The sequence below is a fragment of the Pomacea canaliculata genome, linkage group LG3 (assembly GCF_003073045.1).
Source record: "Pomacea canaliculata isolate SZHN2017 linkage group LG3, ASM307304v1, whole genome shotgun sequence".
Classification (NCBI taxonomy): domain Eukaryota; kingdom Metazoa; phylum Mollusca; class Gastropoda; order Architaenioglossa; family Ampullariidae; genus Pomacea; species Pomacea canaliculata.
The window spans coordinates 907,360-924,470 of NC_037592.1; the positions used below are offsets into that span (position 1 = coordinate 907,360).

At 38.3% G+C, this 17,111-nt stretch overlaps 2 protein-coding genes across 13 annotated transcripts in view; one reads left to right on the forward strand and one right to left on the reverse strand.

Moving 5' to 3' along the window:
- LOC112560284 (vinculin-like) overlaps nt 1-6,092 on the forward strand; it is a 47,095-nt gene extending 41,003 nt beyond the window's left edge. For all 11 annotated transcript variants that reach the window (XM_025232025.1, XM_025232024.1, XM_025232026.1 and 8 more), the window contains one exon: nt 2,862-6,092. In XM_025232025.1, coding sequence (XP_025087810.1) covers nt 2,862-3,028 — 167 coding nt within the window. In that variant the 3' untranslated portion in view covers nt 3,029-6,092. The remainder of the gene's footprint in view (nt 1-2,861) is intronic.
- Nucleotides 6,093-6,355: 263 nt separating this feature from the next.
- On the reverse strand, nt 6,356-17,010 carry LOC112560289 (transmembrane protein 41B-like). 2 transcript variants are annotated; one of them, XM_025232049.1, is made up of 7 exons: nt 16,908-17,010; nt 15,217-15,421; nt 13,907-14,035; nt 13,436-13,529; nt 12,385-12,489; nt 11,522-11,660; nt 6,356-10,319 (listed from the first exon to the last, which is right to left on the reverse strand). In XM_025232049.1, the coding sequence occupies exons 1-7, from the start codon at nt 16,951-16,953 to the stop codon at nt 10,150-10,152; spliced, it is 888 nt and encodes a 295-aa protein (XP_025087834.1). In that variant the 5' UTR covers nt 16,954-17,010; the 3' UTR covers nt 6,356-10,149. The 2 variants fall into 2 exon arrangements, with proteins under 2 accessions (XP_025087834.1, XP_025087833.1); XM_025232048.1 differs by having other exon boundaries at nt 16,806-16,992.
- Nucleotides 17,011-17,111: the final 101 nt, after the last annotated feature.

A 17,111-nucleotide genomic window follows, 5' to 3' on the forward strand; every position in this document is an offset into this window, starting at 1 on the left:
CCCTCCCAGACAGCACAATGTACAAAGTTAGAGTCTCCCTTTTTACTTATATCACATATTCAGACAGAACATAAAAAGTGTGATTAAAAATAACTCACAGATACACACAGAGAGCTGTCTTTACCTCTCACGCTACATGAGCCTGGTTGCATCCCGCAGCCCAGACCACTGCCCAAAATACAGCGTGTTTCATAAATTATGCAGTTTTTTAATTTCACATGATTTTTTGTTGTTTGAAGCTTGTGAACACTGCTCCTATCATTTTCATTACCCATTTTCACTCAGAAGACCATTTGTCGTTTTTTCATTTTGTAGCCATGAAGCAGTTCGGTATTGAGCAACTCTGCGAAAGAGTTATCGTTAATTTCAACAATTTGATGATTGCCCACAAAGAAAGTGGAGGTGGAAATATTCTCGATATCATTTTTCATTATTATAAGCCACTTACTACTCAATCTCACTCTTGATCCGATTAATCTTTTGCTAACGACACTCAACTGTATAACAACTTTTCTCCTTTTCAAGCACACACTGCTGTCTTTATGCTGATATTAGACTATAGATGACCCACAACAAGCTAAAATTAAATGACAAACAAACAGAAGCTTTTATTTTTTTCCAAGATTAGAGCCAGAGTTTACCCTTCACTGCCTGCCTCTGGGTAGGAGATGCTGATGTTCCTTTTGTTACTTCAGCACGTAACTTGGGTTACATAATGTCTGCTTACATGTCTCATGATGAACATGTTTCTCACAACTCTCTTCTTGCTGGCTGTCCACAGTACCTCATCCACAAGCTTTAGAAAGTCCAGAACTTGGCTGCTCGTCTCGTTTACCGAACTTGCAAATGTGAACATTCACACCACTTCTTCACTCTCTTCATTGGCTACCAGTTAAAGCTACCATTGACTACAAGCTCTCAACTCTATGCTATGGATTCTTTGAAGGCTCCCTCCCCCCACTACTATACTGACATCTTGTCTGTCCACATCCTGCCCCAAGCCTTGGCTCCTCATCATCCCGCGCATTCTGTCCTCCCTCTCACAAAGACACATACGGACAACAGACATCCTCCCTCTGTGCTGCTAAGCAGTGAAACTCTCTTCCTTATCACATCCACCACTCGGACTACAAGGCTACATTCACACGCTCTGTGAACACATATCTGTTTACAAAGTACTAACCCTGAATTACTATCTTAACTCCCGGGCAATACTGTCTGTCATGTTAACTGTCATGTAATGACTCCATCTTATACCGGTTATAGTATCTACATCCCTTCATCATTGCTTTATGTTTTGTGGTGACATGTATCACATTGTCCAGTATCTGTTCATTTATCATTGCTGTTCTGCACATTGAGTGCAATCTATCTTGTTCTTGGCACTATGCATTATAAATACCCATCATTACTATTACTACATCAAAGTACATTTGAGTTTGGCTGATTTATTGCATTTTTTAAAACTGCATACTTTATGAAACACCCTATAGTTACATGAAGCGGTGTTTTTATGTATTCATGTACATCTTGAACCTACAGATAGGCCTTTTTTGCATTGAGCATGCATTATAGTAGAAGCAAGGGGAACATGTATGTGCTTGAAGAAAGATACATGCGTCACTGAGGAGTTGATGTCAATCCTTTGACATACTAACAGCAGATGTATTAAAGATTTTGGTTGAAAATTAGTATCGTCTGTTTTTAACGATTGAATACTCATTATGTGAATAATTTCACTAATTTCTTGATTGCTAAATAGGCAAGAATGAAAACTACCTGCAATCGTCAATGATGTGTTGAAGCATATGCCTGTTTGAATAACATCTAGTTATTAAGCTAATTAAGAGGGACATTTAGTGTCATTAGCTGTGTTTATTATCATCTTTAAGTGTAAGGGAGCTTGATAGTGCTTTGAAATAAGTAGATTTTAAGTTGTCTTTTGTTTTTTTTTGTTTCTTTTCAAATTTTAGAGTTAATATTTAATTATCATACAGTTAATACTTAATGATCATATAAAGGGTATTTCAGAGTTTTTAAACTTTACCCTAGCTTCTTGAATTTGTCATTAATTGGGTCAAGTATTTCCCTGCTTTTTCGAAAAGGAATAATTCCTTTAATGTTTGAAAGCTAGCTATATTCACTCTTGTAGTGTTTAACAGTTATAAACTTGATGACAGAAAAGATATGTTTTATGAAGGAACCTTATATATATTATTTTTTTGCAGAAATTGTGTTGTACAGAAACTGATGACATTGATTTGTACTGTTATCTAAACATACAGAACCACAAGAGAATATAATAAAATTGCACAGAGAAAACCAATGTTTGATTAGCTAAACTGGACAGATAGGTCAGGATCACACACATCCGGTCTTGTGTGCAAACACGCACCTTGTAGCAGCACATACCATCAGACATCAGCAGGTGACTGTACTTGTAGCAGCACATACTATCAGACATCAGCAGATGATTATACTTGTAAAATTACATACCAACATGCCTCAGCTGGTGATTATACTTGTAGCAGTACATACCATCATACCTCAGCTGGTGATTATACTTGTAACAGCACATACTGTCAGACATCAGTATGACTGTTCTTGTGATTGCATTATACAACATCTGTGACAGACCCCAAGAAATATAATCCTGATGCTGTCTTAATCCCTGTAGCAGAAACTTCAGCCTGTGACTGAATGTTCTGTCATTTAAGATTCCTTAATACCTGCAGAAGTGTGTAGCTGACCTATGAGCCAACTTTTACAACAGTGTCATTCCACTTGTTCAGTACTGTTATACTTTTGACTGTTGACCATGCACTGAGTCATGCTCACTCTTGGCACATCATCGTGTGCAGGTTCAGAGGAGGACCAGGAAGCCACTGAGATGCTGGTGGGCAATGCGCAGAACCTCATGCAAGCTGTGAAAGAGACAGTGCGCAGTGCCGAGGCCGCCTCCATCAAGATAAGAGTTGATTCCGGCTACACCATTCGCTGGCAGCGCAAGCGTCCCTGGTACACATAAATGTCACGCTGCAAGACAACAGGTGTTGATCCGTCACACCTGATTACCATGCATGGTGCTATTTGAGGCTCAGGATAGACAGTGACAAGGGCAGAATGAGTTAGTTATTACAGGTTTCAAAAAATGGGAAAAGTTATATTCATAAACAGTTGTCAGATGTTTTCTGCAGGCCAACTTCCAAATTGAGATAGTCATGTGAGAGAGATGCATTCAAGTTCTTTAGGTGAAAAAATAACTGGGTCATAGTAACAGTCTGACCATGCAGTGACTTCAGTCTGACCATTATAATGGATTCAGTATTGACATCTCCAGCTCAGCAACAGTAAATGTCATTCAGCTGGAGCGAATGTGCCAGTGACATCACAGCAGTTGCATGATCTCTGGCCATCTTAGGCACATGTGTGACATGGCAGTTGTCAAACATGTTACGTGTCATATCTGACACACTCATATTCTCTGAGAGAATTTGCTGTACTGGCATGGTCAGGGTAGCTCCTGCACAGCAGCCACTGTCAGAATTCTAGCAGACACTTTCACGATAGTGCACACGCTTCTGTTATGTCATGTCCATGTAGATCTAAGAGGGTGAGTAGGAAATAAATGCCTGACATTTCAGGACAACAAGAGACTTTACTGACTAGTGCCAAAACCTGACACATTGTGACGTCACTGTACTGAAGAGTATTTTAGTCTTGTTGATATTGGTCATGTTCTTCTTGTAGATTTACTTCAAATATTACTCTACCTGAGACCCCAACAGCAGGTTTTACTTGGGATCTGAACAAAGATTTCAGCTTTGTGCAATGTTTTTTTATGCTTCACTAAACAGAATGTTCTAGCTACTAAGTATTTCATTTGACTGCCATCTTCTGGCCTCTGCCTTATCCCAGCTACAGGAAAGCCTAACCTACAACAATTAGATGTTGTGGCTTATTCCAGCTATAGGTCATCTCTTGGCATGTAATGGCTTACCTAGACTATCTTTACTTTTTTCTTTGGTTTTCCCCACCTTTTAATGACGCTTGACATGAATTGAATGCTCTCTTGTACAGTCTTCACTGCCCCATACAGTTTGCACTGATGGCAAACTGGTCTTGGCCATATCTCGTGAAAGATTGGAGACTTTGCAGGATGTATTCTGCAATCTATTTCTCCACAGATGGGCAGCTGGGGGCTTGTGGTAGGCAGCACATGACAGTTTTTTGTTCAGTTGGGGATTAGCCTGTACCTGAAAGCAACAAAATTTCCCTTTTGAAATATCCTTTGCTTTGAAAGAATGCTCAAAGGGGAAGGGAATCCTATGTCTGCTTTACAAAAATGTTTGCCTTACCTCTGTTTAATCTCTCAATTGTAGATCTTCAGTGCAATAGTTTGTTTTTATTGTGTAGTTAACAGTGTCTCAGTTTGTTGAGAAACTTTGTTGAGAAACTTTTGATGTTATAAATTGAACTTGTCAGTGCTGTCAAAGATTGGGGTGGTTTTTCTTTATTTAAGGGTCACACTGTTCTGTGACTTCGTAAACAGTCATTGATGTGCTTTTGTTTACGGAGGTTGCTAGACATGAAATTGTGTTCATCTTTGCATCTGTCTGGACAATTCTTGAGTGGTCTGTCTGGTCCTGCCTCATCCTGATTTGTGATATAGATATTTAAATGATCTTCCCATCTCTTTAGCTTACTTACCAATGGGCATTTATTCGTTCTTATATTTATGTGGCCTTATGTTAGCATTATCTTCTGAATGTTTGTGTGAGTAACTCTGCACCTCTGCATTATCTTGATTGCTAAATAACTGCTGTCACTAAATGGCAGTGTGCAGCAGGTAGCCAGCCCAGAGACTGCAAGGTTGTCAATTGATCTACCACACAGCGTAAGGTTATTAAGGTTTTATCATGGCTGTCGAGTATGATCTACCTAGGAGCTTTTTGAAGAAATTTGAGCACTTCCAATAGATGAGGTCTTACACTGGACTGCAGTGAGACTGACACATGAGAAACAAAGCAGTTACAGCCAGTAGATAGTGCCCACATTTGGCTGTTATAGCCAGAAGATAGTGCCTGCATTTGGCTAGTAGGTGCCACATCTTACTGTTACAGCCAAGATATGTTTCTATGTCTTAGCCAGATCTTCAGAAAATATAACAGCAAGTCAAGATAACTTGCAAAGCCAGCTACAGATGACTAGTTTTGACAAGTTATTTGTTCACACCTTGTTTGATTGATCTAGGTTTTTGAGTGGGTTTTTTTTTCATCAAAAAATATATAAGTTGATGAAAAGAGGAGGAAACATGGGTTGCTACTAGCAGAATAGAAAGAGGGCATAGTGCGCTCTAAAGTGGAGCAAGTGTTGCTGCTAGCAACGAAACAAGAGGGACTGGTCTTGTAGAAAGTGGATGCAAGTAGAACATACTTGTCATGTTGGTGAGGTGTGACCTCACAAGCCATTGAACACTGTAATAATAGTTTTTTGTTTTTTGGGTTTTTTTTTAACTTTTGGGATGCAGGGACAATTTAACCATCATGACTGAAGTGTTCGACAAACCACCCACCATTGCAGCCTTTTAATATATATATGGCAAAGAAGCTTTTATATAATTATGGTCTTGAGTATTTATATCTTTATTAAGAGCTGTATGCATATCATGAGTTTACCATAGTTAACAGAACTTTGCATTTATCAAGTAAGATAGATTTAACAGTTGTGGGCAGGTTCTGTGGCAAATGCTATTGTATGCAATGGCATGCCTGAGTTGCCAGAAGTGACCTGCATCCTCCTGCAGTATCTGCCGGCTGAATATGTCTAGATGTCAGAGTTGTGTTTTTAAACCAGAAATATTGCATTTGCTGTAGCATAGAATAGATTATACACCTCACTGAATAAGTGGATCTTTATATTAATGCGGATGTTCATGACTGTGGAGGGATGTTTTGTACCCACTGACTGACAGTCACATCTTAGTGTATTATTAGACATAGAGTAGAATGCATGTTATCAATATTATTTTTTCTATAATGTATATACAAATGCATACTCTCCAATAAACTGTGATGCTCTTGTGCAGCAAGGAGAATGTCATTTACTTTCATTTCATTTGACAGTTTCAGAAATCCAATCTCTGTACCAGCTCCAACAGTCACACCCACCCAAATTTTAAAACTTTTTTTTAAATGCCTTGAGCTCCCTCATTGGGAGGGGAGGGGATATATATATAGTTAAATATTTATTAATTTTGCTATCATAGATGAAGTAAATTTTTTATGATCAAGTGTGCCCTTGGGTTTGTTGCCATACTGTACAAATCTGCTCTTACAAAACAAAAACACTGGAGTTGCTTAATATACACCAGACTGTATTGCCAAGTGGAGAGACAATGGAATTTAAAGCAAGTCTACAAAGGCAAGGCAAAGATGATACATTACAAGTTGATAATAATAAAGTGTGATTTATTTAGTACATAATCAGGCTCACAAAGGAGTATGCTCTCAGCGGTTAAGACATGGACAGAATATGAAGGATGGAAGGAGAAACAACTATGCTAACATAATAAAAGACAAGCATAGAAGACAAAGAGGAATTGGGAAACCGCAAGGATGCATAAATCTACAGAGGAAGACCAGCAGGTGCCCAAATGACCATAATCACAACTACTGACAACTATGTTGATTGGTGTAAGGAGTAATGATAAAAGCTTATTCAACTTGGAAACTTACCCTTCTTGGATAACTATTTTTTCTGCATAATTAATTGCAACTCTATGAATGTGGATGAAAGGTTAGATGACTGTAACCACTGCATTCATAAGATGTATGTAGGCTACATTCATCTGAACGAAGGACATGTTCAATATAACTATAATTGCCATTATCTGAGAACCAGGTTGATACATTTCTCTGCAAGGGTCATGAAAGTACAATTCTATTTGCTTGTATGCTACAATGTCAGGCTCACATGAGTTGCATTTGTGTGGCAAAAAATTCAATTTTTTAAAGTGCTAATATTCAGCATAAACAAAAAATAATGTTAAAACATAGGAATCAAAATATCCAGATGTTTGGCATGACAATTGATATTAAAAATATGCTTTGCCAGGTATTTGACAGAAACACATGCTAACAGATGCACCAAGAAGTTAATGTTACTTGATGTGACAAATATGTCCAGATACAGTCTATGCCATATCAACTATTACAGAATAACCTGGTGGTGGAGAAACAGCAACTGGGAAATCTGTATCAATAAAACATACTGTAACTCACATCAAGAATCTATATCAATGAAACAAATAGTAGCTCACATCAAGAATCAAGGGGGAAATATTAACATTTGTAACAACCAAGAATATTTTTACATGCAGCAATGAAGAGGCCCGCATACCATCAAGTGATGTAAAAAATGTGGCAAAGATCAAAGAAACTTATTTCAAATGCCAGCCAGCACCCTGCAAATCTGCCATGCAACTTGCTGCTATACTTGTGTTTCTATTGCCAGCCCACAGACTTTAGTTCCCATGTCCCAGCTGCTCACCCCACAGCGTCTCACATCTACATGTACCTAACTGCCACAACTCAATGTTTCATATCATCAGTTCTCAATCTATCGTAAATGACCACTCCCACTGCATTCTAAAGTGCACAAAGACAACTCACAAATACATGTGAGGACAGAGAACATCTGATGCTTTCGAAACATGGTCAGACAGTTTTTTGTGAGAAGCCTCCAAGATAACATCACTATTCTACCTTGTCAGGGGCAGAATTTTGATCTCCACATTTCCCAAATGGCTATACAACATCAGTGCGAGGTCACAGCACATTTTTCAAACCAGTGATCACCATGATGATTAGAAGGTGAAACACCAACTGTGCCAAAGATAAGTTTTTTCCACTAACAGTCTGAATGCAACAAGTCTAGAAATATATGATGAAAAGCTGATGTCAAAAAGCTGGAGGCAAAGATAATACCACTAACAGAATTTTTCACACTGCCAAAGACAACTCGCCACATAGCCAGCAAATAAGCTACAACAATGGTGGCCAACAGGAGAGAACTGAGCATTGTGGATAAGAACTTGACTAGCTGCCTTGGGTAACTGGGAAGGTCATCAACACTCCACATGAAGATGGTTAATGAAGCTATGATGAAACTCAAAACTCCACGTGAAAATGGTAAATGCAGCTGTGGTGGAAATCAAAACTCCATGTGAAAATGGTAAATGCAGCTGTGGTGAAAGCTGAAACTAAACAGCAAATGCTGATTGATGAAAGTCAAAACTCAAAACGAAGATATCAGCTATGATGAAGGTCATTAACACTTCTCATGACAATGGTTGACAGCTGTGAACCCCTGACAAACCAAGCAAACAGAGTTAGAATGTCTTTAGTTTTCATGTAGAATAAAGTTTTATGACAAACTATATAGCAGAACAAGTCATCATTAACTTCCCTGACATTTTTCTAGCAGAACAAATCATCAGCTGTTATGACAGAACATTCTAACAGCAAAGTATTAACTGTCATGACAGAGCAATCTGCAACAGTTATGACAGCAACCATTTTTACAACTTTATGACAGACCAATCTAACAGAACAGATCATGCACTGTAATGTCAAAACTTCCCAGCATACAGAGGGTTCAGTGCAAGAAGTCACACAGCTTGACAGACACAGACAGCTCATCAAAAAATATGGTTTTCTCCACTCTCTTCTGCCTCAAAGCTGAGATATGGCATTCAAACATCTATGCTAGCACATGTTCACACGCCTTAGTCAGAGAAATTTAAATATTTCAGTTTTCAAACTTTGTACAGGCTGACTCTTCTAGATGAACATTTCTGCGTTCAGTGCACACTCAAGCTCTGCAGGTCACATTCATGTGAAGATGCAATAATGGAAATTAAACTGTATGTTCAGGGTAACGCAAAGTAATGACTATGGACTTGTATTTCCAGAGACATTCTAAGGGTAGCTGTAGCAAAAATTGACAAAGGAACAATTGCATGATAAACATAAAGATTGCAAAACACCCCAACAAGTGGGAAGCCAGACTGCTTCTAAGTGCACCTGTTTGGTCCACCAGATTGGTCAAATATTTAATGATACATTACTGATTCTACAAGATCATAGCACTATTAAAAAAACATTAACTTACAACAAGCAAACTGACCCAAGTTAAAGAAGAAGCCTCTAATAGTACTTTAAGACATCACTACCACAGAATAGAGCAAGTAAAGTACAGACTTGCATAAAGCCAGGAAATGCTATGAACCAGGCCTACAGCCAGATCAGATGTTTCACTTCTTACATTTGTCAACAACCCACATGTCAAATCCAAGGAACATTTAGAATTGTTTTTGCCTTCATCCATCAAAAGATCTGACAGGAAAAAAATTCAAGTTGCACTAAAATGAGGCAGGTGTGTAGAAAGCTTCCGGTTTATTCACATTTCAGATAAGCTACTAAAACAAGGCAGGCGTGTACAAAGCGTTTAGGCTCACAGAGACTAACAGCGGAGAACTTCCCAAGAGGCAAAAAAACCACCAACGATAAAGAAAAGTAAAAAACACCGTCAATTACAATGCTGAGTTTCAAATTTCATGCTTTCTCTATTACCCTCAGATTATGAATTCAATAAAAATGCTAGGTACCTAACAGTTGGGTACTATTACATTTTATGTGCAGTTTATGAGTTATAGAAAACTTCTGTGTTAAGTAAACTAAATCAACCATGATCTCTACCATATTTAATCAACATAGGAGAAAGTTATCAGAAGAGGGCTCCTTTGATAAATTGTCAGCTTGTAAAATGACTTATGTAGGTCTACCCTTTGTCCATAAATACGTTGTTTTAGCCACTATCTGCAAGCAGCCAGTGACCAGTTGACTAAATGTGCTTCATGAGTATGAGCCCTGGACAAGCAATGTAAAAGCTCTTGAGAAACAATCTGTGCCCTAAATCTTGCTGCACCACATGCTACTGCCTTATTGCCACATAGACCTCTTTCTTCCATTATAATAAACAAGCCAAACTGACACAAACTTAAAATAAAAAATAAACAATCAGCATCCCTTACCACATTTAAGTTAACCTTTCTTAATACAGTTCTTCACTTGTGCAGGAATTAGCCTAATCAAACTTTTCTCGTAATTGCCGTTTGAAAACAACAGGAAGCAAAGAGATCAAGGCAAACAATCCGAGAACCGCAACTGATGTCCATGACACTGCATCACCAGAAGAGGTCAGTTGGTGTAAAGTTGTACCTGCCTGGATGGCGACAAATGAAGGTGGTGCTACTCCTGAAAAGGAGACACAAAGCAGAAATTCAAACCATCATCAAACTATTGGCAAATTTGCTACATGCAACTCTGTTGCAATAAAATTTACAGATAAGGTCAATGTCAAGATGTTTTGCAAGACTACTGACAAAATACTGATTTCTACTTATGTTGTAGCTGCATATATCAAGTACAGTGGAACCTCGGTTAGCGAACGCCTCGGATAGCGAATTTTTCGGTTAACGAACAAAAATTTCGCTAAAAATTTGTCTCGGATAGCGAAAAAAATTTCGGATAGCGAACAAAAATTTCGTTAAAAATTTGTCTCGATAGCGAACAAAATTTCGGATCGTACATTCGCGCTCGAGACACAGTTACGATCAGTCGGTCTTACCTGTGCGCATCCTTCTTATTTAGTGATTGTTGTGCTTTATTTTAATAAGATAATCCTCAATCATGGCTCCAAAGAAGATTAAGAGCAATTAATAGTAGTGGAATTGAAAAAGGAAATAGTTTCAAAGTATGAAGGTGGCATGCGTCTGTCGGATATGTGATGTCGTATTACCGAAGAGTTTTACAAAAAAAGGCAGAAGAAGCAGACACTGGACAAGTTTTTTCTTCAACTCAAAGCTACAGAAAAGGGAAGTCTCCCCCGATTTTATAATGTCACGTGTGCTCATGGAGAGGGGATTCAAAGCAGTAATTCCACCCCTTCCTCCCACACTGTTTCCAACCACGCCGTCAAAACGGCAAGTTTTCTGTTTAAATGCTTCGTTAATGTTTTATATTTATTTAACTCCGTTTATATTGCATTATAACTGTTCTCATTAAAACAAATACCTATATATATATACAGCCTGTAACTTTCAAATAGCGAGTCAACAGGGGCTGGGAACCAATTAAATCTATTTCCTTTATTTCTTATGGAAAAAATTGTTTCGGATAACGAACATTTCGGTTAACGAACAGCTTTCCAGAACGGATTAAGTTCGTTAACCGAGGTTCCACTGTATAGCAATAATGGTGTTAACTGTCAAAAAGAACACACTGAAGAAATATTTTCTGACAATGTTAATGCCAGACAAACTGTCTTGCTGTCTTTTCTTTTCTTGCACCTTACACTGACCTTAGACAAATAGTTTGTGATAACCACATGCATCGTCACTTCCCACCCCTGGTACTAGCCCACATCATGCTCTCCCATATTGCCCTCCATTACTAACCTAGAACAGTTCCCAGGAAAAAGGGAAACAGTGGGACGTTGATGACTGGAGAGGCGATGTTGATGAACCAATTTGGAAGGAAAGGTGTGATTCGCAGAAAGATAATATAGTTGAAAATATGTTCTCTGTGACGTTCCACCTGTTGACATTTGATGTGAATTTAACTTAGATTCCTATATTTTCTAGCTCTCAACTTTCATGCTCAGTTTGAAACTCTCAGCTAAACAAAAACACACACACATACAAATGATTCAGTTTTAAAATGAGCTGTTTGTTTCTGTACCGTTAACCCTTCATGAATTAAAAAAAAACAAAAAACAAAAAAAAAAACATCATACATGTGTCCGGTGTGATTTCTTCAACAAGGCAAGCCACTGGCTACAGCTTGCCAGTGCGACTGCAATGAGTTAATATTTAACAGGTGTTACTCCTCAGGCATTCATTTAGCCTAGGGGCCTGGTCTTTTCAACTTTCAGTGTTTGGACGATGTGGTCTTACATGGGATGATAAGGTCATAGCAAAGTCAATTCAACTGAGGTGGAAGGTCAATATAGTTGAGATGATATTTTTGGTTGAAATGACCTTCCCAGATCATTGTTTTCTTTACCAGTGCACATCAGTTGATTATGCTTCATGAACGATCTTTGCAGAACTCACATCTCTATAAAAGTAAAATTAACGTGATCAACCGTACTTTGTTGTGACTTTTTGCTGAAAAATATTGTGCATTTTAAGATAGCATCTTTGTCTGCCACAGTACATAAGCATCAACTGATTGTCTTACCTGTAGCTGATTCTTCACTTACATACAGCTACCACTGGGTTTTCTCTGAGGTATGTATTGTTTACAATGTGTTACTTACATGTAGCTGCCACTCGGCCACTTTTTGAGGTATGTACTTGTTTACAATGCGTCTGCCTACCATGAAGGACAAGAGGTAACAGAAGGAGGCCCCAAGTCCAGAACACTGAAACAATGCCTCATCCAGTAAAAATGTGCACACTCCCCTTATTTGTGCAGTTACAGAAAGGATAAAAGAAACATCTAAAAGCAACAGATCAGACATGAGCAAATATTCAGTCCACTTGTTTGTGCAGTTACAGCAAGCATACAACATATCCTAAAACAAGCATCTTACAAATCAGAGATGACCAAATATTCAATCCACTATTAAAACTGTTATACTTCACAGAGGTTAGCAAGCAGGCATTAAAGAACACTCATGCAATATCACAGTGCACTTAATACTGTGACTGTGCACATCTAGAGCCTAGATATTGGTTAGAAACAGTGCAGAGATTGAATAATGCCTAATTTTATGAGTCCACTGATAGGTTCACACCTATTATACATGTTACAGAAAACATAACAAACAGCTCATGCAGCTACACTGTTCTCTGCACTTTCAGATCTTATTAACTACATACTATAGTAAAGTGATGCCCAACCTTTTTCGGCCTGCGGGCCATATAAATTTCCGACATGCGTGTCACGGGCCGCTTCGCCGCAAAATTACAAAAAAAAGAAAAAAAAAAGAAAAAAGAAAACAAAATAGAGCAGATACCATTTTTATTAGAAACAAGTTGTACTTACCATTAATTATGTAGTAATTAGTGGGATATTTGAAGTTGTTTACCCGAAACCAACTTCTGAACGTCTGGCTGCATCGTAAAGACACCAAGTCGGAGCACTGAATCGAAATGTTCGTCCATCGAAAAAAAGATTGAGAGACGCCCCTAAGTAGGGATTAATACTTCTTCTTCCTTTTTTTTTTTTCTTTTCGTTTTTTTAGGTCTTTTTTTATTACCAACATGCGAATTTCCTGCAATGTGGGCAGAAGTTTCGCGGGCCGGATATGGCCCGCGGGCCGTAGGTTGGGCATCCCTGCTATAGTACAATGATACTGTACTTACCAAACACACAAGCGGCAAAGCTAAGGCAAAAGGATATAAGAAGCCAGAGATTATGCTAAGGAATATAGAACCTGGGATAGCAAAGGTCTGTAAACTGGAATGGAGTCAAGGCAACAATGTTACATTAAAGTTATTTCAGAATACTATATCTACCCATCTTTCTCATATACACCCCCGCCTCAAAAAAAAAAAAAACAACAAAAAAAAAAACCCCCAAAGAAACATGCACATAGACTTGCGTATAGGCAGCAAGTTGTGTTTTGTGTCTTACATGCAGATGCAAATGCTAGAACCCATTCCCTCTTCAAAATGAGATGCTTAATATTTCACACATGTAATTGATCATCTTTGTCAGTCCCTACCAGCATGTAGCTGATCATCTTTGTCAGTCCCTACAAGCAAGGCATTGTTTCTAGCATGCAGTAACCTTATAAAAATAATTCCTGCCTTTTTTCCCAAAGCAAAGGATACAATATATATGTTATAAAATAGCCACCTAAAACTTGGTAAAAGTACTTGTCTTTGTAACGATATAAAACTCGGCCCAGGTTTTTTGCATCCTCAATGTCCCGTGGTACCTTGATATATTGATATTCATTTCTGCAACACAACATCCCATTTGTAAAACATTTTAGACATTTCTGACAACTTTCACCAGCACTCTCCACTGGTCAAATGCAGCGTCAGCACAAAGTGTCACAGATCAGTAAAATTTCTGTCATTTTTTACCAACTGCCACATATACAATATGGAGGGGTTTTTTTTTGCATCCTCAGTGTCGTGTAATACTTTCATATTCTGATATTCTGAGACGGAGGATGGAGAACTGCAAACACCTGAACAACAAAAGGATCAATCATAGAAGAACTTGACTTTTCAAAAGCTGCTCGTTTTTGCTTGCATAGTTTTTAGTGACATTTGTGTGATGTATTACAACTTTAACAAACTTTACTTTCGTTATGTTACTGAGACCTCTTAGAGACTTGGTTATCTGGCTCCATTTATAAACTAAAGCATGATAATCACTTTGCTGAGATGTTATTTGGCATATCATTTTCTGACCTAAAACAATCCTTTCAGTGAACAGTGTCTGTCCTGGTACAGGGAGAGTTATGACAATTTGTAAATGTCAACTTTGCGTGTGTATCTGTGAGAGTGTTGGATGGGTGTAGGTGTATTTTGTTTAAATAAAATCTGGAAAGAGGGAATTCACTCTACCTAATGAAGGCTTGCAGATTACTTTTCATGTGTCATGTTTGTCTGTGCATCCACTACTACCTTTCACATGTACTTGATTTTTTTTTTCTTGACACAGTAGTCACTTGGTGCTACAGCACTTACCAAACCGAGTTATTTATGTATAACATTAACAGGATTATCAATCTCTCACAGCTAGCTGAACAATTTGATGAAACTGAACCAACTACTTCATGACATTTACTAGTAATATTCATAGAGCAATATAAATACCTCGTAAAGCAATACTAACAATACCTATAATGACAGCACAAGTCACATACAAATAGAAGACAACACCACTTACCCTGGTCATATAGCTATTAGCTACATCAATTTGTACAAACAGTACATATATTTACTGTCAAAAATCTGCTCTCAAATTCTAAAACGTTAATGCTGTTTTTTTAAAACTCATTTTAATGCACCTTCCAAGTGTGAACAAACCGAAAAAAATCTAGCAATTTTCAAACTTACCTACACACTAGGACTCACAACCTACAGTCAGGACGGAAGGAGGAGCAAGCTAAGGGGGAAATACTCACGGGTCTAATTTAGGAAACCCCAGGTATACTACGCCCAGGGCTAGCAAAGATGTCACAAAAATGAGTCCGAGTATGATCAAGGACTTGGTGCTGCTGCCAGAATCAGAGGAGAGCGGGACAAGCATCGGGTCTTGCTGCTCACTTGTTGAATAACTGGTTTTGGACGTATGCGTCACTTGAACATAATCACCATCAGTACTGGAATCTGCACAGATAAAGGAGTAACTCCTCAGGCATGCAGCAGTTAAAGCAGCAACACTTACATAACATCTCATATACACATTCAGACACATGCATGCATGAACACACACAGGCCATTCTTAGCCCCAACAGGGCCAAGGCACAGGACGTGTGTGGGACCCTTGACACCATGGTTTTAATCACAAAAATTTATAAAATGTAATGTATCTCCATGGTTTTAATCAAAAGTGCGAGACCCTAGGCAGATATTTTGTCTGCTTGCCACTATGCATGGGCCTGCACACACATGTACATGTTATCTTATAAACATATAAACATCAGTCTTTAAAGAAAAGAGAAAAGAAGACCCGAAACATCAAGTAGTTGGACAGTTTGTGTGCAGACTATGGGGCATGAGAAAGCAAGAAATCTTTTTACAGCACAGTCCCTTTATGCATGAAGATGAAATGATTTATCCCACGTATCTAACAGTATCCAATTATCAACAATAATCAAATCAGATATTTTTGTTTTATTTAGTCTTATGAGAACTATTATACCTGCAATAATACCTACGGCAATTATACCTGAAACAACGCTGTCCAATGAATGGTCATGCAGCATTCTAAAGCTAAATAAGATCTTCAAGACAATGACAGTCCCTAGTTGTTGTGGCATAACACCATGCCAACAACAAGGGCTACATCACTATCACCTTAAACGACTGCTACTGTGAACTTTACTGGTTGATAAAATATTTAAACATTTGACAAATACAATGCTTTTAAAAAAAACTCCTAAAGAGATTTTAGGGTTGCATACATATTAAACTTACATGGACATATAGGAATTAAAGGGAACAAGGCAGACACTTTCATGCTTCTCTACAGTAATTCATTCTGCAAAGACCCAAAATGTACTGTACTTTTGCCTAAGTGCATTTTAATAAGGTGATTAACACCACAGTCTTAATTAAAGGATTAACTGACATAAACAAATGATCTGTTTTTGGTACAAATGTATTTACTTGGGTGACATGTGGGACGCTATGCTTCAACGGAGGTAGCGACTACGATCTAACAGAACAGAGGGAAGTAGAGCTCAGCAGACTGAACAATACTAATGAAGGGATCGGTGTGACTTGGCTTCGCTCGTAAAGAACTGCCTTTAGGACCGGGTGATAAGTTTTTGTGCAGCGGCTAAAATTAAGCGGAACAGCTGAATCTAATCGCATCAGGTACTACCCGGAAAATGCATGTTTTAGCGGAATTTTTGTTTTTCGTTTTTCAACCGTTTAACTAGAACTAACTGCCGGGTATTCTTTGCACGGATATAAGCCACACACTACTGGACTAGTTCCCGTTTTGGAAACGTTGTGCAAGTGAACAGCAGACGAACAAAACACTCACTTATTTCATACTCGGACACAAATGAGCCCTGAGGTAGTTTGGGATACACTTGTCTCAGAGGGGGGCGTGGAGTAGCCCCTAATGGACTAGGTGGGAGGCTACCTGCAAAGTTTGCTCCTGATGAACGTGCCGGTGTCCTACCTGCCATACTCAACAGCCACCATCAACACAGGCAGAGCTAGGAAAGCACCCTTTCGAATGTAATGAATTGAGACTCAAAATATTATATCAAGACACATAAATATTATATCGCCAGTTACACAAACTCATTTTGCAAAAAGGTAGTTTTTTAAAAAAGAAAAAAAT

Coding starts and splice junctions, on each gene's coding strand:
- LOC112560289 (XM_025232048.1), bottom strand. CDS start 16,953: ATGGCAGGTAGGACACCGGCACGTTCATCAGGAGCAAACTTTGCAGGT. Junction 12,490..13,435: donor CTTTGCCGCTTGTGTGTTTG/GTAAGTACAGTA, acceptor GCATTGTTTCAG/TGTTCTGGACTTGGGGCCTC. Junction 11,661..12,384: donor TGGCCGAGTGGCAGCTACAT/GTAAGTAACACA, acceptor AAATGTCAACAG/GTGGAACGTCACAGAGAACA.